Below are 27,578 nucleotides of genomic sequence, written 5' to 3' on the forward strand. Positions count from 1 at the left end.
ATAAAGTTAGACTATGGAAAATGAATCTCTTACTCTGTGGGGCATCTGTAAACAGCAGTAATTTTTAACAGGGGCCTCTTTCAGTGGCACCGGTTTCTACAGAAGGGAGAGGTGTAGAGAAAAGACTATTAGCCTGGCTCAATAAAACTGACATACTTGACTTTACACGTGGAAGCACAGAAAACCAAGTTCTGCTTGAGCGGCATGACACATGAACAGGCAACAGTCGTCTGATGTTAGTGCAGCTTGAGGATCTCTCGTGCGCACTCTATATTGCATCCATCAACAGTGGGGGTGGAGAATTCAGGAGCCATATTCAAGAAGACATGTTTCAGTTGTATACTAACATGGCTGCCACATTTGAACGGGGCTCGTCCAATCGTACCCCGGCTCAATGTGTAGGTGAAGGCACTGGGATTCGATCATGTGAGAGAATCTGATCCACAGCGGCCATGTTGTTACTCAACTGAAAAGCAGTTGTTGGAGTGGAGGTTGTTTTTCTACAATGGTCTGTAAAGGGGAGTGACCTCAGCACAGAAGCATATGGAACCGCGAGGAACTCAACAACAGACATAAAGAAGCAGATGGGAGAAACAATAGAAACCGGAATTTCATTTCTACTGTCTGAAATGCAAACTCAGGCCCTGGCTTTCAACAAGAGGCAGTCTATAGTCTAAAAGACAATTCTAAGCAGAAAAACATTTATTGTAAGTGTTATATTTACTTTAATAACTATTTTGAATTAATACAGATTTCTTTTATTGCAAATTTTTATTCTGACTTCACTGTGTGAGGCCACATGTCTTATGGCTCTTACCATGTGTGGAAGCTGGATGTTGGCAAGACTGTTGATGAGGGACTGGCTGAGGTTGGCGAGCTCATGCAGCAGTGAGTCGTTCTGCTGCTCTATGGCCTTGTTTTCCTCCTCGATGGACTTCAGGTTAGTCTCCATGGTGGTGATCTGGCAGGTGGGAGAAAGACAGACAAAGGCATCTCCGTGACTGAACACATGGCCAAAGCCTGATGTGATAGGTGTCAACTGCTCTTACTTGAGTCCTTAATTTTATCATGTCTGACTCTACTTGATTGTTCGATTCGTTCAGGTCTTTGATTTCTTCATCCAGCTGTTTAATCTCCTCGTCATTTTCTATGCCTGGAAGGGAACATTGAGAAATTCACTGTAAAAATGCCACTGATGGAAGTAATTTAAATTAAAAAAATTATAGGGCGCAAAACCACGACCATACAGGTCCTTCTAAAAAAATTAGCATATTGTGATAAAAGTTAATTATTTTCCATAATGTAATGATAAAAATTAAACTTTCATATATTTAAGTTTCATTGCACACCAACTGAAATATTTCAGGTCTTTCATTGTTTTAATACTGATGATTTTGGCATACAGCTCAGCAAACCCAAAATTCCTATCTCAAAAAATTAGCAAGACAAGATGCACATTAAATATTGCATGTGACTTATTGTGCAGCCTTTAAAAATGACATACCTTTACTTGCTCTCTGCTTGATTGTGAGCATTTCCACCCCGGTCATCCTTGCCTTCTTCATAGCAGATGTGGCACGGGGACAACCGGATAAACTACCGATGTGTAAAAAACAAAAGAAATAGATCATTTTTTCAAATTAAAAAACATTCTACCGATGACAAAATGTAACATAATTTCATAAGGGTTAAGAAAATAATTGTGCTATATACTATTGGTATAGTTGATTATACTTGTTTCTCCTTTTCTTTTTTCTCTCTCTTTTTTATTATATGCATCTTATAAGTATAATTGTATACAAATACTGTTTGTCTTATATTTTCTAATCCTCCTGGGGGTTCTTAGGGTGGGGGGTGGCTATGTCTATTTATTTATTTTTATTATTCTCCTTGTCTCTTTCCTCATTTAGTTATATGTGGGAAAGAAATGTGTAAAAAGGAAAAAAGTGCAGACAATGTTTTCTCTTTTATGATTGTTTGTTTTTCATTTTGTCTGTACAATAAAAATTGGGGTAAAAAAAAAGAAAATAATTGTGCATTATTGTGCATTTTTTCATTTTGTTTTTTGGCTAAAGCTGATTTTCTTTCCTCAGGTTTTGAGAATGTATGTGGAAAATACACCTGCTGCATTAAAACTACTTAAACAAACAATAACAAGAAAAATAATGCATTTATTGCTTCAAAGTATTCAAAAGGACAAACTCACTGCAAAATATAATTTTTGTAATCAGCATTTCTGTTCTCATATAAAATATTTAAACAACCCTTAAACAAGATACATTTACCAGAAAAACTTTATGACAATGAGACATGTTTTAGAGAATATATCTTGAATTAATAGTATTTTTGTTTCTTCCCCCACTGGATAATTTTTTTTTTTTTTAAGAATAAACTTAATAAAGATAAAAGAAGAAAGAAAAACGCCAAAAGGGAACCATTTTTATATTTTAAAAGTTGTATTAATTTTACCATGTGCTTTTGTCATTTTTATTCATTTTTGTATATTTCTATTCAAATTTATTTTGTTTGTCTTTTAGATTTTAGTACTTTAAACTGATTTATTTCAGTTAGTTGCCAGAGCAACATATCTAGTTTCCTAATATTTCAATTTTATTTTATTTCAATTCAATAGTTTTAGTTTTAGTTTACAAGAACAATAATATTACTTAATGATAAATAAATTAATATTTTTACTTCTAAATAAAAGATATCTTGTTTTAAGAATGTTGAGATATTTGATTAAAATGAATGCAAAAATACAGATTAAGAAAAGGATTTCTTGCTTTATAGTGGCCTGGCTACGCTCATACACTCATGTACCTCCGGTGGGTGAGGAAGCTGCCGCTGACGTGGCCTGAACCATCACACCCGGGGGTGGGGCAGGTCATGCCGTCTGTCTTGCCAGACTTCCAGGAGAAAGGAGCTCCGTTCACATAACCGTCTTTCTGACGCTTGGCGGCCAGTGGGCAGCCGGATGCACTGCGGTGGGATGCATACTTCCCAGTCACATGACCCTGGCCATCACAGCCTGGCACAGGACACCTAAAGACATTGGGAACAGCAGAGACGAGTTCACACACATAAGCACACACACATAGCGAAGTCCCTTTCACAATTGTCTTGAGTAGTCGATTTCAACTTCAGTCCTCCTGTAAGTTACTACAAACATTATTCAACTTTCAGTCACTTTGGATCGTTGAAGGAATTGTAAAAAAATGCACCTGATTGGCTCCTGGTCATCCTTGTCCTCCTTACTGTGCATTATTTTAATACCACTCTTCTTTGCCCGGGGACAACCTGACAGACTTCAGAGCAAGAAACACATTTACCAAAAAACGCCAAGGGCTTCTCTTTGCACTTCTTTGAATCCACTAGTGGCCCAAACGTTACGTGAAGCATTAAATCAAATTTTTAATGTGCATATTTGTGAGTCTTCACCTTCTGTGTGAGGCATAGTTGCCCGTGATATGCCCAGAGCCATCACAGCCAGGAGTGGGACACCTGCAAGCAATGAAAACATGAGACAGATTAGTTTAACCTCAGACAGACCTCATTTTGAGGGTCAGCTGAGGCGGTGTGTAAACATGAGAGCGCGTGGGCTTACTTCAGATCCTGGGAGTTAGATGTCATCATACCACGCATGCCCTTGTCAGCCAGTTGGCAGCTTGATAGCCTTAAGAGAGGATTTTAGTAGCATGAGGCATAGTTTACTAGAACAGCTGCATTTTCAAAGCTACTAAGGTGCACTCAGGGTCACTTTCTTTATTTAAAAAAAAAAAGTAAATGCAAATAAATGAATTGTAATTTTTTATGTTTAAAATAATAAACACTTTTATCAGTAGCCCCCCCAAAAAGCAGTTTTATTGTATATGGATGCTAAGATCATTTCACCAGCTGAATAATACTGACTTGATCTTGTATTAATTAATCATGGCTGCCTGCTAATAAAGCATTTTTACAAATGCATTCATAAATAAAAGCTTTTGCTTATATAGTAAGTCCAAGATTATATGTAGCACAATATAAATGAAGAATAATGAGTGTGCATTTAACTGTGATTATTATTTAATATATTTAATAGAATCATTTTACCAGCATTGAATTAAATATTTCTTATCGTCAATGCTGAAAACGGTGTTGCTTAATATTTTGTGAAAACTTTTTTCCCCAGGATTATTTAATGAACAGAAAGTCAAAAAAAACATCTGCATTTATTTGAAACACAATCCTTTTGTAACATTGTGGTTTTATTTACGTTTAATCAATTCAATGCAACCTAGCTGAATAAAAGTATTAATTTCTCGTATTAACGGGCACAGTACTGTAAAAAAAGAAGGGAAAGAATCTTGGTAGATGCTAAGCTTACGTGAGGAGTTCCTTCTTACTCTCCTTGCAGGGAGCATATTTGTGTTTGGGGCTGGGGAGGGACACTTCTGAATACTGCTGCTCTTCCAATAGATCCTGAAAGGGGTCCAAGTCATCCTGAAAATGAGAATGGAGAAAGAAAAAGAAAGATGTTATGATGCAGTATAAAAGGGAAGAATAGTACAATGGCCTGTTAGTACATATTATTAACACATATTATTACATAATATACAGCGCAGTTCACATTTAAAAGAATACCATGTTTTATAACACTGAGCTCAAAATCTCATACAGTCTAATTTGCATAAATTCAAGTCCCCCAACAACTTAGAAAAAACATAAATTCCCTTTTGAAATACTAATAACAACAGTTGAAGTCTGGGGGTTCATTAATGAGTAATTAATTAGCAGAGGAAAACCCGTTTTCAAGCAATAATCTCCAGTGAAGTGAAGGCATGCAGTACCAGCACTCTACACTAGATGTCCTTTCAGTCCTTCAAAAGAAACGGCCTACCATCCTTCATAGCATTTCAACGGGAGAAAATACAGCCTCCCCAACCGGTTTACTGTTTAAGGTTTACACAAAGCAACCATTTAGAAATGACTAAATTGTGCTCCAATTAACATGTCACATGCAAACAATTTTAGATTATAAATAGCCCCTTTTGCTTGGCTACAGTGGAAATGAAAATGAGGGAAGACTGAGCAGAAATCTCTTCCTAAGGATTGCATTGGAAGTGGGCTGAATGCAGAAAACTGTAATCTTACTATGACTATTGTTCATCTACCAACTGCCTTTTTAGCTAACCAGTAGCCACTAAGAGCAAGTACCTCCTTGTGGTCCTCGTCCAGGCGCTTGATCTTGGTGTAGTCCACAGGCAGGTCCCAGCAGTCTGCTGTGCTCATCTGGTAGCAGTGGCTGTTGAGCAGTGCCTGTCGTTGGGGCGACATGGGCTGCAGGGGGGTCAACACTGTGCCTCCATTGCCCTCCCCCATCCCTCCAGCCTGGCTCAGATCCAGGGTTCCGTTCTCATCCCCATCTCTGTCATCTGGGCTCTGCCACAAAAAAGAGAAGAGAGAGGAGGACTGATAAGAGAATAAAGAATAACGACAATAATTAAGAGGTAAAAAGATGAAAGGAGTGAGATATGGAAGGGAAGGATGTGGAGGGGTACATGGTTCACCATGTGTTAAAGGGATACACCACCCCAAAATGGAAAGTTTGTCATTAATCATTTACCCCCATGTCATTCCAAACCCACAAAAGATTTGTTCGTCTTCGGAACACAATTTAACATATTTTGGATGAAAACCGAGAGGCTTGTGCCTGTCCCATAGACGGCCTACGCTCTTCTGTGTCAGCCGCGTCACAAGGATGTGGTGTTTTCTTTCAAATCAAAGCATAAATACACATAGAAACAGCACATCCTTGTCACAGAAGTGCATATAGGCAGTTTGAGTGATGTGTAGAGACAAAGAGGAGACTGTTGACAAAGGAATTGTTGGATAAAGTCATTATTTTTTGTTTTATTCGTGTACAAAAAGTATTCTTATCGCTTCATAACATTACGGTTGAACCAGTGATGGCAGACGGACTATTCTGAAAATGCTTCTCATACTTCTCTGGACCTTGACAGTGTAACATACTTGGCAGTCAATGGGACATTCACAGGCCTCCCGGTTTTCATCCAAAATATCTTAAATTGTGTTCCAAAGATGAACAAAGCTTTTACGGGTTTGGAACAACATGGGGGTAAGTGATTAATGATCAAATTTTCATTTTGGGGTGGAGTATCCCTTTAAATAGTAAAAAAACGTATTTTTTGATTTGAGTTATTTTAATATATAATGTATTATTAGCATTTTAATTCTAATTATTATTATTTATTTATTTTTTCCATAAATATTAAATTATATTTTTTGGTAACATTATTCTGAATGTAAATTATACATGAAATCAAAACTGATTATTGTTATTTTTTGTTAGTTATTGCAGTGTTTATTATAAATGATTTATTCATGCATATCATTTTATCAATTCACACACATTATTTTTCATATTTCAAAAACATATAATGATAGGTAAGAAAAACTATTGCAATTTCTGTTTCATGTCTACTTTAAAGAGCTTACTGTACAAAAACAAAGGAAAGGGATCTCGATGGAGAACCAACATGCAGAGCATTAACTGTGTGTTCAAATACCTAGAAAGAAACAGTAGTTTTGTGGTTCAGTCCCATTAACCTTCTTCCCTCTTCCCTGAGTTGGGCATGAATAATTAATATAATTGCATTGTTTGAACATTTGGCAGCTTTATTTACACTGTTGTTGCTGATTTTGTTTTCACGTGTGGTAATTCATTTCTGGTGATGTCAAGCTGTATTTGTACCTCTAATTAAAATGATTAGTTAGATAGTTGTTTGCTACCCTTTTCAAGTTTCATGTACTGTATAAAATCTTAAGGTCATTTGGCATATTATGAGCCAACAAGCATGTTATTCTGTAGTTTCACTACCATTTAGAAGTTTGGGGTCAGTATTTATTTTACAACATTTTATAAAATGTTGTTCTTTTTAAACTTCTGTTTACAGAGAATCCCCAAGTTTTCACAACAATATTAAGCAGCACAACTGTTTTCAGCATTGTTAATTAGAAATATTCTTGACCACCATATTAGAATGATTTCTAAAGGATCATGTGACATTGAAGACTGGAGTAATGAATGCTTAAAATTCAGCTTTGCCATCACATGAATAAATGAGATAAAAAATATATTAAAGTAGAAAAAAGTTATTTTAAATGTATATTTTTTAATAAAATATATGCAAGTGAACATAAGAGAATTCTTGAAGTGTTACTGACCCCAAGCCTTTGAATGGCATAAAACATGATGAAATGTAGCGCATAACACTGAACAATTTGCATACAATGCTAAGAAAAGTCTTTCAACAATTATGGCAAATTTTGACAACATAATAAGTTCAATTAATAAATGTACTTATAATTAAGTAGATGAATTCAGCTAAAAAACATGTAAGCAGTCAACAATATATAAAAAAAATCTACAACCACTTCAGTTTTTTTCAGTGGGAAAGGATGGGAGGAGAAAAGATATGAAAGAAGAGAGTGCGAGCATCTTCTTTGGGTGCCCTACATCTCCATGCACAGCTGCTTATTAGTGAATATATAGAGCCCTGCAGCTCCTCACTACCCCGTCCCTCTTTTTCTCTCATTCTCATCCCCACTCCCTCCAGCCTGCTGCCTCACTGTCCTTAAAGAGAGGTCATTGTCTTTTCTATATACCCAGAGGGATGCTGGAAGAGCTGGGTTGACTCAGACTACAGCTGAAATCAACATTAATTCTACTTGTTTCAGTGAAAGAGGGTTGGGGCACCACTACCCCAGTGTTCCTGCAGCTGCCAGCTTCCTCTGGTCTCCTCCAGCCCTAGAGAGTCATCATCACCATATAGATTATGTCTGAAATCAATGTGTCACTAAAGCAACTGTGGCTCGTTCAGACCATTAGGCTCATATGATGACCCTGAGCCTAGCAGAAAGGACCTGCAGGAGCTCTCAGAGATGCTGCTGTCATTCATTTGAGCTCGGGGAGAGGACCAGGGGTTTGGCCCGAATGACTCTATACCCGCATGCCCTCATTTCGGTGAACTACCTTACAGCACAGTCACACTCGAAGTATATAAGTATAATATTAGCAGTACAAGTGGGTGAGGATGAGAGAGGAACTGGCAGGAAAAAGTTGTTGACCCTCACCTGTGCCAGGAGCTCCGGGCCTTTCCCAGTGAGGCTCTGGGGCATCTCTCTGCAGCGCGTGGACAGGTTGAGGATGGCAGTTGCGGCCATGTGGGCGGCTTCCATGTCGTGCGTGTAGTCGAAGCTGCTCTTGCTGCAGGTGCTGCTGGCGCTGCTTCCTCCTCCTCCTCCTCCTCCTCCTCCACAGATGAGACTGCTGCTGCTGCTGGGAGCGTAGCTGCTTGTGGTGCTGCTGGCCGGGCTCGAGGTCTTACAGTAGCGCTTGGCTGCACACATACACATACACCAGGTCAGATGGGCACTATGTACTTTGATAGATGGATGAATGACTGATAGATATACACAATTTAGATAGAACAATAGACTCAATGATCGTTAGAATGATAGATAGAATGATGGAATGATAAATGATAAAACACACAGACACACACACACACACACACACACACACACTTATTAGATGATCTGATTTTTCATGATGAATATTGTGTGAATGGTTTGACAGTATATCTAGGTTTCATGAAGAGGGCTACACATTATTAACATGAAATGTAAGATTTGCATGGGAAGCATCTAGACAAGATTTCTTTTTTTATATAAATCCACATTCATTGAAAAACCCTGGTCTGCAGCCAGACACAACAGAACACAGAAATCTGTTATTGACTAAGGAACTGGATCAGCTGCTAAAATGCAGTTAAAACCACTTATTCAAGATTTATACTGCTCTCCCATTTGATCTTATTTTTCATCTAAGTTTCCATTGAGACAAATAGCAATGCTTTCATTACAACTAAACTGGGTGTAACTAATTGATGTTGCCAACTGAGTCTAAATGAAGTGCAGTTAATTCCAAACATTAATTAAATGTTATTCATATTATTATTTTTTCCAAGCTTAATTTTCTTTATTTGTCTAATTTATCAAAAAAACTGCATTTCTTTGCTAAAGCATACAGTCAAGCAACATCACTTGCAAGAATGCTCTTTAATTTCCGAGATGTGGTATGTGTTCTGATTTCAATAACATTGCCTATATTAACACTACAGGGCATGCTGTAATGCTCCTTATGGGCAATCAAGACTGTCCTGATGTAATAACCATGAGTTATAATGAAAATTAGTTATTTTTAGCACAGCTAATAAAACCGTACCAAAATATCCTGTCGAAATCTGTTGACAGGAAATCTCTACAATTTCTGGCTAGGGTGTGGAATCAACTGCTACCATTCTGAACACAATCGTTCCAGATAATTTGATTCCTTCACAAATGTAAGTGCGGTCATTTATCAAGAACACGGCTGCAGTTAAACCAATAATAAAAAATAAAAAAATTCACCAAACAAAGAAAAACTATGTCTGACAAAACTGACACACCTAGACGTCAGGTTTTTAAATCTGGCATCATTCAAAGATTTGTCTGCATCTCTCACTGTGAAACCAGTAATGAAAAGGTTAACACCTACATAACTACTTTTAATATCAATAAATGCACACATATATTTTGCTATTGTTAACTGATAAGAGAACGTCTCATTAATTTAAATCAACCACACATATAATGGTTGCAACATATATAGAAAGAGAGAATATACCATGATATATGATAACATGTTCACTTACAGATTAATTTATGCTTACATTCTTTAATATACAAATATTTATCCAGTCACAATGAAATTAAAGTAGCTGCATGCAAAAAAAAAAGATATCTCTTCATTGGTTTTGTGTACCTAGGTTATTAATCATTTCAGAAGCCAATAAGTGGAGTAGGATTTCCAATAAAGGAGCACTGAACTCGACGACTACCTGTGAAAAATCATAGCTAAAGCTTTTATTAAGAGAAGGCCTTCACTTCAAAATAGAAAATTAGAGTAATTCTAAATGGAAAATACCACAAGGACGTCTGGCTGTAAAAATCTAATTCTAATCTTATTTCCATCTGATCCCTTAGAGAAAGACCAGTTTATCAATTCTGACTCTTTCTGCTTCACCGGCCTCAACAAAAGAGGAAAGAATAACAAAGCCAAGCTTGCCATCATATTCTTTGGGTGAGGTGTCTCGCCCATGGCTCTTCGGGGTGAGGGACCTCTTGCCGTAGGCATGAGGCTGGTTATCAAAACTGCTGCTGTAGTCGAAGCTGGCTTTGGAGTACTTCTCCAGCTCCTTGGCCAGGTTGGATCGTGGAGTACTGGTTGGGACGTTATTTTTGTACCCATACTGTGGGATCTCCAGCTGTTTTACAAAGCACATGGGTCTGGAACAATTAACAAAGGCAGGGAATCAAGGTTGGGTATCAGAGTCCTAGACAAAGTCAACATGAATCACAGTTCTCAACCCATTTTATATTCGTTATGTAACACATTTTCATTCATCTGCATTCATCTTAAAGAGATAGTCACCCCAAAATTAAAAACAAATTTGTTAAAAAAAATATTTCAATTACTCAAATCACTAAAGCACTATAAAAATACATGTACACATGAATAGGATTGATGTACTATTCTTACAAAAATTCGAAGCTAGACTTATTGCATTACTAAATATTATGGCACAGAGGGTCACCAATACCTAAGGACACGGTCTGACGCCTGGTTGGACTTGGAGCTGTCGCAGGAGTGATGTTTCTCCTGAACCTTCGCCATCTTCTCGGCGGCGGCTATGGGACATCCCGAGAGACTGCAACAGCAGCAGAGCAATTTATGTAGGGTTAACTTTATGTTACAAGCAGCATGTAAGGGCACACACACATACACACTCTCAAATGCTCACACGTGCCCTAGCAGAGAGCAGAAGTTAAAGTACAAAGTGAGATATGAGAGAATGTATAATTCCAGCATATGGAGACAATTCTGTCAGAGAGAATAGTCTGCTTTTTATGACATTCTCTCAATACAGACTTCCAACGTGTTTGTAAAATCCTGGTATACTTGTGTGCGGTACATGGGGATATTTACGTATGAATTATGCATTTCATGTGGCCTACTTCTATAGTATGAAGGCAAAGCTTTGCAGATATCTGCTGGGCATTTCTGGCTGGCTGGTTCAGAAAGCTCCCTCACAGCGAGATACCGCAGTCATTTCAGAGAGACACACTACAGCAAACTGAGCTTCAGAACATCCAGCTACGCTCACTCACTCTCTTTCTCCTTTCTCTCTTTCTTCCTTGTTGGTTCTTCCTCTCATTACTCTCTCTATCTTCCTCTCTGTTTGTTTATCCCTCAATTCTGTCTCATTTCTCTCATTTTTCTGACGTCTTCTCTCTCTGTGTAATCCTTTGTATGGTTGGGAACTGTCATCTTATCGTCTATTTTCTTATTGTTTTCTGGTTATATGGAATCCATTTAGTCGCTCTCAAAAAAAAAAAAAACAGTACTTTTGACTTTACTGGATTGGAATTTGACAAAATCAAGTGCTGACAGACAGACAGAAGGACGGCTGTCACTATGCTGAGTTGCCGTGACAACCATGCGATGAGGAATGTGTAGACAAACCATATATGCTGTGCAAGGTTTTTATATTCCACTATTATATGTTTTGTTTTCTTCAGCTAAACCCTTCTAATAGTGTGTGCGCATGTGTGCGTATGTGTGTGTGCTTGTCCCATAGGAGCTGTTCCATATAACATGGCCTGCAGCAACTTCTGGTGGAGACTGCATCTGTCTGAATGTACACCATATGCACATGGAGGCACATCTTTACTGCTTAAGTGTGAGTGTTTGTACATGTTGATCTCTCATTCTTAAGATACTAAATTCTCTAGCTTCTTATGCATATCAAATTATTCTTTTTATTATTGTAGAGAACATTGCAATTTTTTATTAATATACTATTTATGAATTATTTATTATTATTATTATTATTAAAATGTCTTTGGTATACACACACAAACACATGAAACTGTATATAATACAATTACACACACACACACACACACACACACACACACACACACATATATATATATATATATATATATATATATATGTGTGTGTGTGTGTGTGTGTTTATTTATACATTGTTAGAGGCTTTTTTTAAGGTTTCAAATGTTCACCAAGTCCCTTGTTCCATGTGGGAATCCTGAATCTCCAGTCTGCATGTCAAAAGTGCCAATGTGAAAGTAAAATATTTTAGCCTAGAGCTATGCGTTTCTACGATCCAGCCAAGCTCAGTACAAAATAAACAAATCAGTCCCTCTTCTTCTTCCTGAAAGCAAGGCTCCATCTAAATCTACGTATTCTTCTTATTCCTTATATAAAGTGTGTAAAAAGACTGGAACATCAGTCCCCCCAGTGCTGCCTGTTTCTTCTCTCCACATTGCTTCCAGCTACTCACCTGCGGTGGGAGTTCCTGTTGCTATTTACATGGCCGCGTCCCGAGCAGCCAGGCGTGGGGCACTTTAGAACATTCTCATACATTGCAAGAACTTGGACAAACAGAGAGGAGAGGGCGAGAGAAGGTTAGGAGGATCCAGAGTGAGTATGAAAGCCTTGTGTTCCATTAAGCTGAACGGGCTAAGTGACAACAGCATGCACATGCTCCTAAGAAACGTTCCAGCTGAAATCAGTTAATCATAAAGTTAATCACGGCCACACCATATGGTGAAAGAAGAATCTAGGCATGCAATGTGTTAATGGCATGCACGTTGTGTGAAAGCATTGGCGTACAAGGAAAAAAGAAACCTCTCTTCAATAAAAGCTGATTTATTTTTGGTGAATTAAATGAGTCTAGCCATTAGGTTGTCTATGACACATCCTGCAGCGCTACGTCTCTGGGCCTGCAGTAAACTGACTCATCAGAAGCCGCCTGTAACATGATCCTCATCCAATTAGAGGTGTGACTGGAGGTAGTGATGAAAAAGTTGCTTTGCATCTGAGAGATCATTGCAGCCATATTGAGAAACAGACTAAAATTACAAATAAGCACCAATCAGCACATCCAGACAAGCAGAGGATGTTCATATGAGAAAGAGCGCCACTGCTTCGGGTGGAGGAGGAAATGAACTCAAAACATGCCCGCAGCACAGTTGGCATGTAACAAACACGAATGGGAACCAATGTGCAAGTGGCCATTCATATTCGGCTTACTTTCTGGTGGCACGCGGTCTTTGTGGGGGCAGCCGGACAAGCTCCGATGGTGAGGGTAGAGTCCAGTGACATGGCCCGTGCCATCACAACCCGGGGTTGGACATTTGCTTTCTTTTTTCTCTCCCCTTGAGTCTGTAAGCAAAGACAGTTATTGGCAGATCCTGTTACAGGCACAGTAAGCAAATCCCATTAACCTGCTGGATTCTTTGTGATAACATTTATGCTCCTGTTACAGCTATTCTCAAACACTCGTCGTCTGTTTACTTTGAAATTGGATACTGGATAAAGAATATAGCTTGAATGAGACTTGTGGCTGAGATTGTGTTGGATTGTAATTCAAAAAATTGTAACAGTTACGGCACAGAGGAATTTCATTAGTCAGACAATTTAAAAAAGATTTACATCATTAATTTCAATTAATTACGTCTATTTATTCCCTGATAGGTAGAACACGTTTTTTTCAAGTCGTACTTCTCTAAGTTCAATACTGTCAAAACAATTAAAACATTTTAATTCTGCTATACATCAGGGCAAAAACCACATTACTACAGAATTACTATATATATATTTATATATATATATATATATATATATATATATATATATATATATATATACTATATATCTATATCTATCTATCTATCTATCTATCTATCTATCTATCTATATATATATATATATATATATATATATATATTTTTTTTTTTTTTCTCTCAGTAAAACTGACAGCCATTAAATTATAAAATATATTGAGCTATAAGCACTTATAATAAACGTATAGCCTATCAGGAAACTTTCATAGTTCATTAATTTTGAGATTGAGCTTTCTGTACTAGATAAAATGTCAGCCAATAATATAATATAATAATATATATATATATATATTATTCATCCTCTTCCAATAATATAATATAATATAATATAATATAATATAATATAATATACAGTTTCATAAAAATGAAATATACAACTATACACACTGAGAAAAAAAGAGCTGATTTAAAATGAGGCAGTCATTGTGAGGAAATAGCAATCAGAGTCTTTACATTATACATATAAATGTATCAATGATTTCATCACATACCATTTTATTCTACAAAGACATTTTAGTACAGGTTAACGTGTTCATGTGTGCTATTGATATTACAAGCAACCAATTCATATTTCTGCCATTAAATAGGTTAACGTTTCTTTTAGCAATTTTATCTTGCAAATGAAAACTTGCAAGAAAAATATGTTCAGCTTTCACTGGTCTTGGTTCACATTGTGCATAGCTTCTACCATGAGACTAGAAAGGGAAAACCAGCAAACAGCAGTTTCTGATAAAATCGTGGATACATTTATCAGTGCATGCATTCTCTGTTATTCAAACCAGTTTACCTAAGTGAACACATTTGTAATATCTTCCCTCTTTTATTAGCCAAAAATAACTGCAGTAGAACTCTTCAAGCATGCAATAATAATGCTCCTTGTCAGTCAGAACAGTGAGATCACTCGACGTGTTTAATAACGATGGTCCAATAATTAGCGCCAAGAATAGTTTCTGGAGACGAGGTGTGAAATCATGGTGTAATTCTATAATTACACGACCCTCTGACATGCTGTGGTCGTGCACTGAAAACAACAGCAAACTGCTTTGATAGGAAGCACAGAGATGCTCTCCATAATGAAAAATGCTAAATCTGAGCAGAGACAAATGATGAACCTTTTAAAGTACTAGACAGAAAGAGCTATTAGGTTTGGTAACCAGTTGATCTGAGGATCCTCAACACTATAAAGTACATTTGTTAAATGTGATATTGATATGCTCCTATAGTTTCTGATTGCTAATATCTGGATATGTCAGAGGACGAGGAGATGGCTCATTTCAAAAGGTGGTGGGTGTGGATTGGGAAGGATTTGAGGTAACAAACCATGTATGGGATCCAAGGGATGAGATTTGCTTTCTTAACGGGCCGTGCAGATTGCCATTACTCATGCCTGACAAGGTAAGTCTCTGATGTTACCATGTCAGCCTATTTTAGCAGCATAAGCTGCTGCCATTATGGAAGTCGCTACCAGGGTGACCTGAGTGTTTAAAACAAGCCCCAAAATGCTTCCATCTCACCAAAGTGACCCCATAGTCATCAATGCCATCTGAGAAATGTGTAAAGGAATGTTAAGTGACCCAAGACACTGGGGAACAAATGCTGCAACAGCTTTCAGGACGAGACAATTATATTCATATTCGTGCAAGTATGCTCCTTAAAGGAAACTTGATGTTTTAAGTAAGAAATACAAAGTCACATTGGAATATATAAGATTGCATATACAAGAAATAGTCACAATGTGAGATATAAAATAACACAAATAGGAGGAATAAAAAAAGTATTTGTGAGATTAAGAATAAGAAATAAAAATGTATATATAAAGTCACATTTATGAGGAAGAAAGTCACATTATGAGGTATAATATCACAATTAGGAAAAACAAAGCCACATTTGTGAGATATGAAGCCACACTGTGAGACAAATCATGATATATAACATTATAATTACGAGAAATAAATATCAGCATCAGATATAATGTCACATTTACCAAAACTAAAGAAATAAAATAAGGAAATTCAGACCTTTTATCTCACAGTTTTGACTTTATATCTCACAATTACCAAAATATTACTAGAACCTTTTTTATTTAATTCCTCTGTGGCACAATATGACTTACATATTCTGTATGCTGAAGGGGAACTATCTACTGAATTCTCTGCCAAAATGCAAAATCTCATCAGAAGTTTGATTTTTACCTTTAGGGTAATATGCTCTTTTTGCGCCATCATGATGGAGTCGGGCCTTGCGTTCTTCTGCACTGCTGCTCAGCCTTGGGCTGTGCTCTCCATGAAGACGCTGATTGTCCCTCCGAGCCACCATCTGTTCTGATGCCATTCTGTCTCGCATAACCTTGGCACGCTCGGATTCAAGAGCAATGGCCTTTTCCAGCAGCGACAGGTTGCCTTTAGTCATGTCAAAAGCTTCATCGGAACGTTCAGAGGCCACTGACGTAGTGTCCTCATCCCCTTCCTGGGCGCAGCTAGAGGGGTAGCCTCTTGAAGCAGGGCTGAGCTGCTCCTCCAGTTTCATCAGATTGACCATGTCTGAGTAGTTCCTCTCAAGAGGTCTGTGCTGGTCCATCTGGCAGCTGTCATACCTGGGCATGTGATGCATTGGAAGCTGCTGCTGCTGTTCGCCCTGGTGCTGCACTTGGTCCTCCATTGTGGACCGCTCGGACATCTGGGTCTCACTAAGTTTGCGGGCCAAGTCGAAGCACTGGTTGCGCAAACACTCCAAGCTACTGAGACACACTTCTTCCTCACTGTCATCTGCATGGCCCCGTCCATTAGTGTGGCCAGCTGAGCCAGTATCCCCAGACCCGGCATCTGCGTATCCCTCATCGGGAAGCACGGCCCCATGCCCCTGGGCCAGAAGCTTCAGGGAGTCCACGGTCTCGCGAACCACATCGCTATTCAAGTCAACGCTCAACTCTCCCTTATGACCTCCTTGTTCGCTCCCTTCATCATCATCCTCGTCGTCATCCTCACCTGCACTGTTGGAGGAATTGCTATTCATCTCTGATTCAGTCATGGCCTGGTAGGCAGCATCCTCTGCGATTTTACCAAGATTGAGAAGGGACTTGGCCACCAGCTCGTCATAATTCTCATACTCCTCATTGTTAATGCTGTTGTTATTGTTATTGTCCCTCTCAACTATTTGATTGGATTTTGATTGTCCACCACTGGAATAATTGTCATCTGAAGAGAAAAGAGAACAATTTGTTGGTTAAATGCGAAAAATACAAAGAATTTGACAGCAATTTATTTTGATAGTCCACTTTAGACATTCTGCTGAAAACGAGTAACTTTGCAACTATCAGTCACCTACCAGTCTTTAGAGTATTAGTCTCTGCTAACCCTATTTTGATGTTCCTCCAACAGAATTCTACTGTTTGTAAGTAGCTTTGTGATTACATGTCAACTTATTCTACTAACCCTAGCCTAGCAGTTCACCACTACTCTACTAATACGCTAATGAGAGTTAGTTGACAAGTAAATGTAAAGTTACTCATAGTTAATAGATTATCTAAAATGGATTATTGAAATAGATTAAAAATTTCTAAACTGCACTTCAAATACATTGCACACTAGGGCCTTCCACCTTGTTAAAAGAAAGTGGCTTGAGCGGCATGATAAATTCACAAACGAAATGTCAGTCCTCTCTATATTCTGAAGGGGCCTGAACACTATCATTATGAAAATGTAACGTCTCATGAACGATATCATTAATGTAGCAAATCTAAGACAAATGTCACACCAGGGTTTCACGTACAGCTCGATGACACAGGTACAAATTGATTTATAAAATCAAATGCAATTTAGCAAGATGGTAACTGCCACTATGCTGCTGAAATATATTTGAGTATTCTGCAATAGAAACAGATGAAATTTTAGAGAAACGGCAATATGGTACATGAATCATCAGGCAGCCTTTTAAATGTTTCACCAGACATGTTCATGTTTTATAACATGTAAGCAGCACAGGCTGCCCTGAAAGCCTCTCAATTGTACTGAAAAGATTTTAGTGTTGCTAGTATTTGGGACAGAGGCGGATGAGACTGCAGGGATAAGCAGCGGATGAGGTGCTCTGTTTCTGGAGCCAGAAATATCCTCAGGAGGAGCCCATTTTCACCAGGGAGGGGTGGGGGGGGGGCTGAGTGTATTTGACACCTCCTGGAAGGGTGGCGTGTATGTGTGGAGGGGGGCCAAAGTTAATAACTCAGAGAGCCTCTTCTCTCTATTACTCTGGAGCACTGTCACAAGCGATTGAGGACACCAGAGAGTGAGGGTGAGACGCATACTGAGGAAGCAGTCACATCTGCTTTCCCTCAATTGCGAAAGGGGAGTTGGATTGTTCCATGCTGTAAAATTCACATTAATTAGGATGGTGAAGGCCGGCCATTCTCAGCAGGGTGTATGTAGATTTCATTGTGATTCAGCAAATTACACATACTGTATGACTTGAAACTAAAACAGGCAATTTTAGAAATAAAACAATGACTTGAATGACTGCATATTCTGTCAGTTATACTCCGAAATGTCAGTTGACCTATAATAAGCTGCCCTTGATTTATATTTCACGAAGCATTCTGTGTGTCAGAGCAAGAACATGTCCTTCTGTAGATTCTAAACATTATATTTCCTGCTAACATTTTCCAGAATGCTCATATAACCAAGGAAAAACATTTAAACATAAAAAACATTTTCAATGTTTATGAAACTTTTTGTGTTAACTGAACCTAGCTAACTGGGAACATACAATTTTGGCTAATGTTGTGTAATGGCTCTCTGAAAAATCTTGTTATGACAAGAATAGAACGTTCCTTCAACATGGTCAGACTTAATAAAGTTTTTTACAGTTCTTGAAAACAAACAAGCAAGCAAACAAACATATGAATAATAAATAAAGCTTCTTGAAAATCATCAGATCATAAAAGTCATATTTCAATTATTCAAACATATATACATTATTATTTCATATTTTAAGACCATTGCTCCATGACTATACAGATGTTCTGGAAAACAGAATATGCAATCAATCAGAGAAGATTTACCTTGCTGATGACTCTGATTTTCATAGTATTCCTCTTCTTCGTGCTCATCTTCATCGTCCTCCTCTTCATCCTCTTCCTGCTCTTCATCATCCCCATCCTCCTCCACCACTTCCTCATCCTCTTGTACCTCTTCCTCCATTTGCTCTATCTCCTCTACCTCCTCTCTCTCCACCTCTCCATCTTCCTCATCCTCTTCTTCCTCTCCCAGTTCCTCATTGTCGTCTGAGCACTCCTCTTCTTCATCATCCCCTTCCCCCTCCTCTTCTTCCACTTCCTCTACTTCTTCCTGTTCCCTCTCCTCTCCCTCCTCCATGGCCTCATAACTTTCATACATGGTGGGCTCTCCATCAGCCATGCTTATAAATGGACGGCGTTTGGAAGCTGGCTCCTGCGGAGGTTTCTCCTGGGTTTTCCTTTTCTTAGCCAAGGGGCATCCATACACACTGCACAAAAAATTAAAACAAAAACCCAGAGAATTATGCTCAACAGTTCTGAAAAATTACCTTGAATCTGCGAAGGGTGTCTGTGCCAAAGCTCAGACTTCAGAGATAAGAAGTATTAGAATTATTTAAGACACAACAAAGCATTAATAACCACTGGCACATTTATTCATGTAAATGAGTATGCTGCTTGAACTCTAGTCCCACAAGACAGTACTATTCCTAAACCACCAAGACTCGTTTATGAGACTCATCCTCCAAAATATAAACAATTCTACACTTAAAACTCTTTTTTCAAAGTATATTTCTGATTGCTAATACTTTTAATAATTTAACCTTATCCTCGAGCTTCCTTTAGGTTCGTAACCTCAAACCTTTAGCTCAGTTAACAACTGTGATTCACAGTAGACTAAGGCTTTGTAGATATAAACTGGGTTGGCTAGAATCAGAAAAGCAAGCCATCTCACACATTTTGAATGTCGAGAGAACAATTAAAACGTTTTTATAATTTGTTCTTGTGGCTGTTGTGCTTGTTCAGGGCTCATCAGACTGTAAAACATTCTAAATTCAGATCCTTTTGCAGGCAGTTATCTTTCACATCCTCCGATGAGGACATGCAGACAGAGGGCTGCTGGAAATAAAAATCTGTATGTGAGTTATAATTCTGTATAATTGACAAGGGTTAAGCCTGAAAAAAAAAGGCATGGAAACCAATTTTTAAACAATAATGATTTCACAGCATTAGAAATCACATTTTTCAACCTCATAACCCTACAACACATCAGTCGGCCTGTTGGTGTTAGGTGCCTATTTTCTCTTCATTGTTTTATAGTTTGAAGCAGGTGCTGGTTATAGAGGCTGTGCTTCTATGTGTTGGTGTGTTGTGCGGGCAGGCAGCCAGCGTCGTCTGTGTGGGTGAGAGCGTTGCGCGAACGACTCGGAATGACCTTGGACACCTTCGCGTTTCCCACTGGCAGGCCACGCCAATTAAAATTCCACAGGTAATTAAACCACATTTGAATACGGGAGCAGCGGAGGCAGGCTTTGAGTGGGACTAAGGTAATTACGGCCGAGAGAGAGTGAGAAAGAGAGAGAGAGAGAGAGTGAGAGAGATCTGCGAGCCTTTCAGAACGGCCGGGAAAAAATAATGACTTCAGTCAGACAGCTCCTGGTGGACAAATCCTCTGATGAACTTGACTAATACCAGAAATGGCCAGAATATTAGCCCGGACCTGCTCTGTTTTATCACTTCCACAACAACCATAATAATAAATATTGCTGTCAAAGTGGCAGAATGATGAACGAGAATAATTTCTCCGTCTGTTTCTAAAAACATGCAATATATTTTTAATTAAAAGTCTTCAAATAGTCATTCTGTTACAATCAAGGACCTCAGATTAGCCAACATAAATGCTCTTTGGTTTTAACTGGCCCGAATACCAAGAGCATGTTCAGGCTGCAGTCTATTGTGAATTCAAGCTGCTGTGGCACCAGGTACGTTCTCGCAGAGTGTTACACCATAGGGCCATGGAGGCGAATTCAGCAGCTACAGCTGGCTGTTCGTGTTCGAGTTGCCATAGGAGCGCGTGGCTCCTCCATGCTCCTACACTGCAGCATCCACAGTCATGCGTGGCAAGGCGCTGTCACCATGGTGATCTCCCCCTCAGGAGTGGGATTTGATATTTGAGCAGACAGACAGAGTGAGAGAGCGAGGGAGATCAGTGATTCTGAGCCTGACAGACATCTCCCTGCTAACCTCCCTTCATTCTGCGCCCTCCCAAAAAGCAGAACAAAGGAGGTGCTGGTGTTGTGCATTCTGCAGGGCTCTTTCTGTCTCTGCAGCTCAGTTACCATCTCTGCAACTGCTGAGCCCGGTCCCCCTCTGCCTAAAAACACGGCGTACATTGCCACACTGACTGAGAGGCTGTTTGCGGTGATTATGTCCTTGGTGGTTCAATTTACAGCAGAAGCTCATGAAATCTGACCCTGGAGCGGGGTTTTACATCTCGCCATGTCTTGGGAGGCATAAGTCTGCCATTCACACAGGTTCGGATCTACGTGAGATTTCAGATGGATGGAAATGCAATACAGGAAGAGGGAAACTACATGATTCATCCAATGGGAAAAGCAGCACTCTTAATTATAAAGGCATGTTGTATGGGTTAAGATCACACAGGTACACACATCAGAATCTTCTGTGCGTATTGCAAACTGGGGTCTGTCTAAAATGGCCAGGGAAAATATCCGAATAGTGAGCAAAAATTGCACTGCAAGCAATATGATAGAGTGCAAGGATATTTCAGATTCATTTTTCCATTTCTTCACGAAACAATGCCTTTAGTTCATAATGAAAACACAAAAATATATAAATTTGGCATCACTTTAGTTGACCAGGGGTGACCAGTTCTCAATATTAACTAACTATTAACCAGGACGTTTGCTTCAGTAAACTCCTAATTCCTGCTTAATAGTTGCCAAATGTATATATCTTAATTTTTTTTTTTTTTTTAAGACAGACTTATATTAGTAATGGAAGTACATAATTATAAATGAATGCACAAACCATTCACTATGAATAAAACAATGAAATAAAATGAATTCATATAAAGCATGCTTTCCTTATTCTGCATGAATCAGTGTTTTTAATTATTCAAATTAGTAGTAGTGGACTTACTCATTAAGTGGCTGAATTTAGAAAATACTGTTCTTATTATTTTCTTATTATTCCTGATGTATAAAGGCAGAATAAGCTAGAAATTCAGCCACTTGTTTGGCTTCTGAATGAATCCATGTTATTGAACAAATCATTTGAATCAATGACCCAATTACTGACTTCTTGGAACAGCATACTGCTCTTACTATTTCTATAATATAAATATATTGCAGAAGCAGTAAAATGTATATGCTAGTATGGTATTGTGAATTCAGCCAGTCACTTGTTAAGTTACTAAATCAGAGTTGTTAAACAAATTGTCTGAATGAGTGATTCAATGACTCAGTGACAGTTGCTGAATTCATAACACCATACTATAATACAACTATTAATATTTCTATGATATAAACATATTGCAAAAATATCAATAGTAGTATGCTAGAATGCAATTCTGAATTCAGGCCACCTGCTGCAGAATACAAATGCACTGTCTGAAAGTCTGTCTACAAGCAAAAACAGACGTGCGAAGTAATTCTTACAGTATATCAATGGACTATATATCATCAGTATGAAATAATCTATATTAGAGGTTACAAAATATTCAAACACGGAAGCTGTAGTTAAATACAAGATTGTCTAGTTGATCAGAAATTTGACATGCTGCATCAAAAAAGATTAAATGTTATTTGTATGCTTGCAAGTAAAATCTTGGGGTTATAAAACAGGTCCAAAGTGAAAAAAAAAATTGGAAATATCCATGTTTTGCTGTCTGACTACAGTATATAGAAAAGACACCTGGCTCGTCCTCACAGTTGAATTAACAGTTTGGGCGAAATTACAAACCTCTCACACATAACAAATAAGCCCTTGGAATGTATAGCATAGATCATTTAGAATGACTTGACGAGCACAAAGCCAACAGACCACATAGACTGCAACCCGAAGACCCATCAAAAAAAAAGTGAGTGAGCGAGAAGAGAACACAGAGGACAAAACTGCATGTGCCACCCACACAGTCCAGAGCCCATCTGTTTGCATGCTGCTGGTGAGTTACCGGCACACAAATATGATTTAACCCTGTTACATACAACAAATGTGTAAATTATGGCCTAAGGCAATAAATGAAGTGTCCATCATGCTAAATCTCAATAAACTCTTGAGAAGGGAAAAGACAAAGGGATCCATCAGCAGCTCTGTCGCAGCAATCGAATGGCTTTGGTCATAGTTCCATTGACTTCCATTCAACCCAAAAGACATTAATGTTGATAAAACACTCCATTAGTGCAAACAGCATTTTACATGAAAGTGGTTCTTAAATAACCAATGCACAGACTTATATTTTCTGACCTGACTTTTTTACTTCTAATTTTGAAAGTGCCACTATTCCCAGTTCTAAAAAAAAAAAGAAAAAAAAAGAAAGAAAAAAAAAAAAACGGAAATGGCAGCTCTAAAAATATGCTATGGTATTTTCAAAACAGCTGACATTTGATATAATCTGATCATTTTGAAGCTGTTATGGTGGTCCCTCTTTGATTCAAACATCTTTTGGCATTTAAACACATCTGTTTTATTTTAACCATTGTGAATTTTTATGAATGACATTTTGTACTGCAAACAAACAGCTGTTTGAGAGCAAAGTTGAACTGCGTAACTCATTAATGTACCTTTCTAAACAGTCATTCAGACCATTTCTCAATGAAAAAAAAAAAACACGTCTCAGCTGAATCAAACTTTAAAATTTGAGAGTTATTTTTTCCCATTTCCAAAAAAATTATGACCTGACAAGGTCTGTCGTTTATTATCAGATATATATGCCTATCCTCCATTTGAATGTACAGTATAAATTGTGTAGGTTTTTCATGGACTCTCCTACAAGCTTTAGTACAACATGCTTTTTCCATCCCTGTATTGGCCTTTCACACTTCACATTACAAAACACTGCATCTACATTGTCTCTTTGTTTTTCTTGTGGGAGAAAATACAATGGTGGATGAAAGGGGCTGGCATTAAAATCTGTGCATTGTGACTACCACAAAGGAGGAGAGACCAGACTTGTGTAGAGCAGGGAAAGCAGGCAGGGTGTTATATTGATGAAAAAAGAAGAAAAAAAGAAAGAGAGAGCAAGCATACAGCTATACCATTCTCTGGCCGCTGCCACCCGCTCTTGGCTCAGTTCCCATTCTTTTAGTGAGTGCTACCTGTCAAGCCCTGAATTATACAGCCCTGGGCTTCAGCCTACGTGAGTCATCCATCAGAAAGGGAAGGAAAGCGGGAGGAGGAGAAAGAAGACTGGAAAAAAGGGACGGAAAGAGAGACGCAGAAGGAGTAAGGGAAAGGTTGAGGAACAAAGAGACAAGATGTGGGGAAGATAAAAAGGAGGAGCGCGAAGAGGAATGGAAAATAGGAAAGTGGAACGAGAGACAGAGTCACAGATGGAGAGGAAGAGGAGAAAAAGAAAGAAAGAAAGAACGCAATACTAAACCCTGTTAAAATCATAGCTCTCACACCTGTACTAACACATACTTTTATTACAAGTCTCTGAATTTGCTAAAAGGGATACATTACAATGGAGAATGCACAGATAACATGTTTTTAGGAAGTGTATGCAACTAGGAAGGTTTTTTAGTTAATGAGAAAATGGCACATTCAAGGATACCTCTATGTTATTTCTAACGTTTTAACACGAATGCAACACCATTTGTCCATTGTGGCAGTGCAGCAGCCATTATAATTGGGAGGAACATTCAATTTATTCATTTGTTGGAAAAGTTCCTCAAGCAAATTAGCTGCGCTTTTTGTATCACTCTGTCGCTACCTGCATTTCATTGGAACTTTAATGTTACTATAAGTTGTGGTATTTATTTATCTTATTGCTATGCCAATTGTTTTTTACTAGGTTTATTTGAGCAAAATCAATTACTTTAATTCAAATTAATACTTCATATCTATGTATTTACCTATTTGGTGAGACACATTTAATGAGCCACAATTTCTTTACAAGATAAATCTCATACATACACTGGTAGAAAAATAGGTAACACTTCACAATAAGATTCATTAGTGTTAGCTGTATTATTTAACATGAACTAAGCATGAGCAATACTTCTACAGAATTCATTGATCTAATGTTAATTTCAACATTTACTAATACATTATTAAAATCAAAAGTTCTATTTGTTAACATTAGCTACTGCACTGTGAACTAACATGAACAAAGATGAATGAAAACTGTTACAGATGTATTGCTAACTGTTAGTTCATGTTTAGTTAATACATTAACTTTTGTTAACACATGACACCTTATTGTAGTTTTACTGAGTAACATTTAAGGGTACAAAAGCTTGTTAGTAGGGAAGTATCTTTGAAGGGACAACTTTGTACCTTATCTACTTTTAAAAGGTGCACATTAGTTCCTTAGAATAGTAATGTGCACCCCTGGTACAGCTATGAAGCTTTTAGGAGTAATGTCCAAAATGTACCTTTAAGAATACTGGCCCAGTAAAAAGCCATTGTAAAAAAATGTGTGCATTGCGTGTGTATGTTATGAAGTGCAAAAGACTGATGTACACATATTGTTTTACCCTGAGAAGCCATTACAATACATAAACTTACAATGTGTACATTACATCAGTTCAAACCCCCATCAGAGCAGCTATACATTAACCTCTGCTGTGAATGTGATATATCCCAATATATGCCGCAGGAGACAAACACTGTTTTGGTTTTGTCATTATATTCTTTAATGGAGTGGTAAAGGGCGGCAGACGCTGTGTAGAATTCGCAGGTAACGCAGTGTCCTTATTACAACCCTGCCATTGCCACAATGTTTTCACAAATGCCCCCCAAATGTTAGCTTGCTCTGAGAGCACAGTCGGAGCGCCGTTCTCTCCCCACCCTCTCATTTGGGGGTAATTCATCACTTTCTTGCCCTCTCTCTGCCTTTTCAGTGAGAGGTCTGCTGGAGGTACCATTTGTCTGTTGCAGAAATGCAATTCTGGCTGGTGGTTCGCAGGGCTTGGCTGATGAGGTGACACTGTAGACGTATCCATCAATCTTTTCTGTTCTGCCTTTCTTGTTTTCTATCTCTCTTTTGAGGTACAGTAAATAGCATTAAGAGTAGAGACTGTTAAACATGGAAGTTGAACAGACTGAGAGTGACTTTGACAACAGTTGTCAAATCAGATGCTGTTAGCTTTGCAGCTATAGTGCAATGAAATCCTAAATATTAAAAACGCTCTACTTATATCAGTATAAACATGAATTACCTTAAGCTGCTTGTAAGCGAAAAGTTGCCATTTGTATTGCTCCAACAATTTGTCCTTTAAAAAAAGCTTTTTGACAAACAGGAGACAAACAGCACGACCTTGCTAGACACTTGACAAGCTCATTACAATATTGATGATGTCACAGCTATCATCAGATAGGCTTCATGTATTCCCGACGTACGAAAGCTAATGAGAGTTATATATTCCAGACCCATTGTCCGTTTACATCTGTTTTTAAACGGACAGTCCAACCAAAAATGAAAATTCTGTCTTTATTTACTCACCTTCATGTTGCTCCAAATCCAAAAGACTTTTGTTCATCTTTGAAACTTAAAAAATATTTTTTTATTAAACCTAGAAGATTTCTGTCCTTCCACTGAAAGTCCATTCCACCATAGCTTTGTCGGTTCAACAAGTTCATAAGGAGAAAAAAGAAACCCACATGAATGGAGCGGTTTAATCCAAACCTTCTGAAGAGACACGGCTGTTTTGACAAACAACATATAATGCATATATAGAGCTCATCAAATATAGTAAACAGATGCTCACATGAGAACAACCGTTGATATTTTTGCTTAAATCAAGCGCGTTTGACCTTCAGTTTATCATTTTTTAAGACCTCTATGGTTGTGCGTTGATCAATGTTAAAAATCAGTTCATCATACACTGGGAAAAAAATGGTACAACAATTTTCACACAGAAATTGCTATGACATTTCACAAACAATTGAGAAAAAAAAAGATCTGTTTTACAGTGTATGAAGCGGTCTCTTTAGAAGACATGGATTTAAATGCTCGAATCATTCAGATTCATTTTTGAGTGAACTATCCCTTTAAGTCTACAACAGCTATATTCAAACTGTTTAATTACATGAACAAAGTTTTTTGGGTACAAAGCTAAAAAATGCTAATTTACTGAGAGCTAATGTTAACTTTAAGTACTGAAGTAAGCCATTACATTAAATGATTACATTTTTAACCGCTACAATCCAGAAAACATATCATACTTTGTAAAAACACTTCACTTTAGTAAATGCCAACGCCGTTTCATTGCAGTTTCACTTCTTTTAACTGCACTTTCACGACTTTTGGCTGGTAAAAGGCTGTACATAAAGAAAAGAAAGTAGGCCTTATTTAAATTCAATTGACTTAATTTTGCTATTGGTCTTGAGCTTTTCTGTAAGTGGCTAAGTGCTTTCGTTCTCACAGCCTTACAGTGACATTCAGTGGTGGGCACACATTCATATGAAAGAGAGGTTGGTTCTTACCTCCTGTGTCTGGCGTATTTGCCGCTGACATGTCCACTACCATCACATCCAGGTGTGGGACAGCTGCAGATGAGAGATATAATTAATA

At 38.0% G+C, this 27,578-nt stretch overlaps 1 protein-coding gene across 5 annotated transcripts in view; it reads right to left on the reverse strand.

Annotated features, from left to right (window-relative positions):
• LOC113062800 (myelin transcription factor 1-like protein) overlaps nt 1–27,578 on the reverse strand; it is a 51,609-nt gene that overhangs the window by 3,436 nt on the left and 20,595 nt on the right. For 3 of the 5 annotated variants that reach the window (XM_026232788.1, XM_026232790.1, XM_026232789.1), the window contains exons 5-22: nt 27,491–27,553; nt 18,866–19,308; nt 16,008–17,009; nt 13,223–13,354; nt 12,471–12,561; nt 10,707–10,814; nt 10,172–10,392; nt 8,137–8,402; nt 5,197–5,421; nt 4,367–4,482; nt 3,605–3,673; nt 3,439–3,501; nt 3,222–3,305; nt 2,821–3,042; nt 1,505–1,596; nt 1,050–1,153; nt 818–961; nt 34–96 (exon numbers count right to left, since the gene is read on the reverse strand). In XM_026232788.1, the coding sequence (XP_026088573.1) occupies nt 34–96; nt 818–961; nt 1,050–1,153; nt 1,505–1,596; nt 2,821–3,042; nt 3,222–3,305; nt 3,439–3,501; nt 3,605–3,673; nt 4,367–4,482; nt 5,197–5,421; nt 8,137–8,402; nt 10,172–10,392; nt 10,707–10,814; nt 12,471–12,561; nt 13,223–13,354; nt 16,008–17,009; nt 18,866–19,308; nt 27,491–27,553 (3,508 nt within the window). The remainder of the gene's footprint in view (nt 1–33; nt 97–817; nt 962–1,049; nt 1,154–1,504; nt 1,597–2,820; nt 3,043–3,221; nt 3,306–3,438; nt 3,502–3,604; nt 3,674–4,366; nt 4,483–5,196; nt 5,422–8,136; nt 8,403–10,171; nt 10,393–10,706; nt 10,815–12,470; nt 12,562–13,222; nt 13,355–16,007; nt 17,010–18,865; nt 19,309–27,490; nt 27,554–27,578) is intronic. The other 2 variants (XM_026232793.1, XM_026232791.1) reach the window with 2 other exon arrangements.

Source organism: Carassius auratus, chromosome 45 (assembly GCF_003368295.1).
Source record: "Carassius auratus strain Wakin chromosome 45, ASM336829v1, whole genome shotgun sequence".
In the NCBI taxonomy this organism is placed as follows: Eukaryota; Metazoa; Chordata; class Actinopteri; order Cypriniformes; family Cyprinidae; genus Carassius; species Carassius auratus.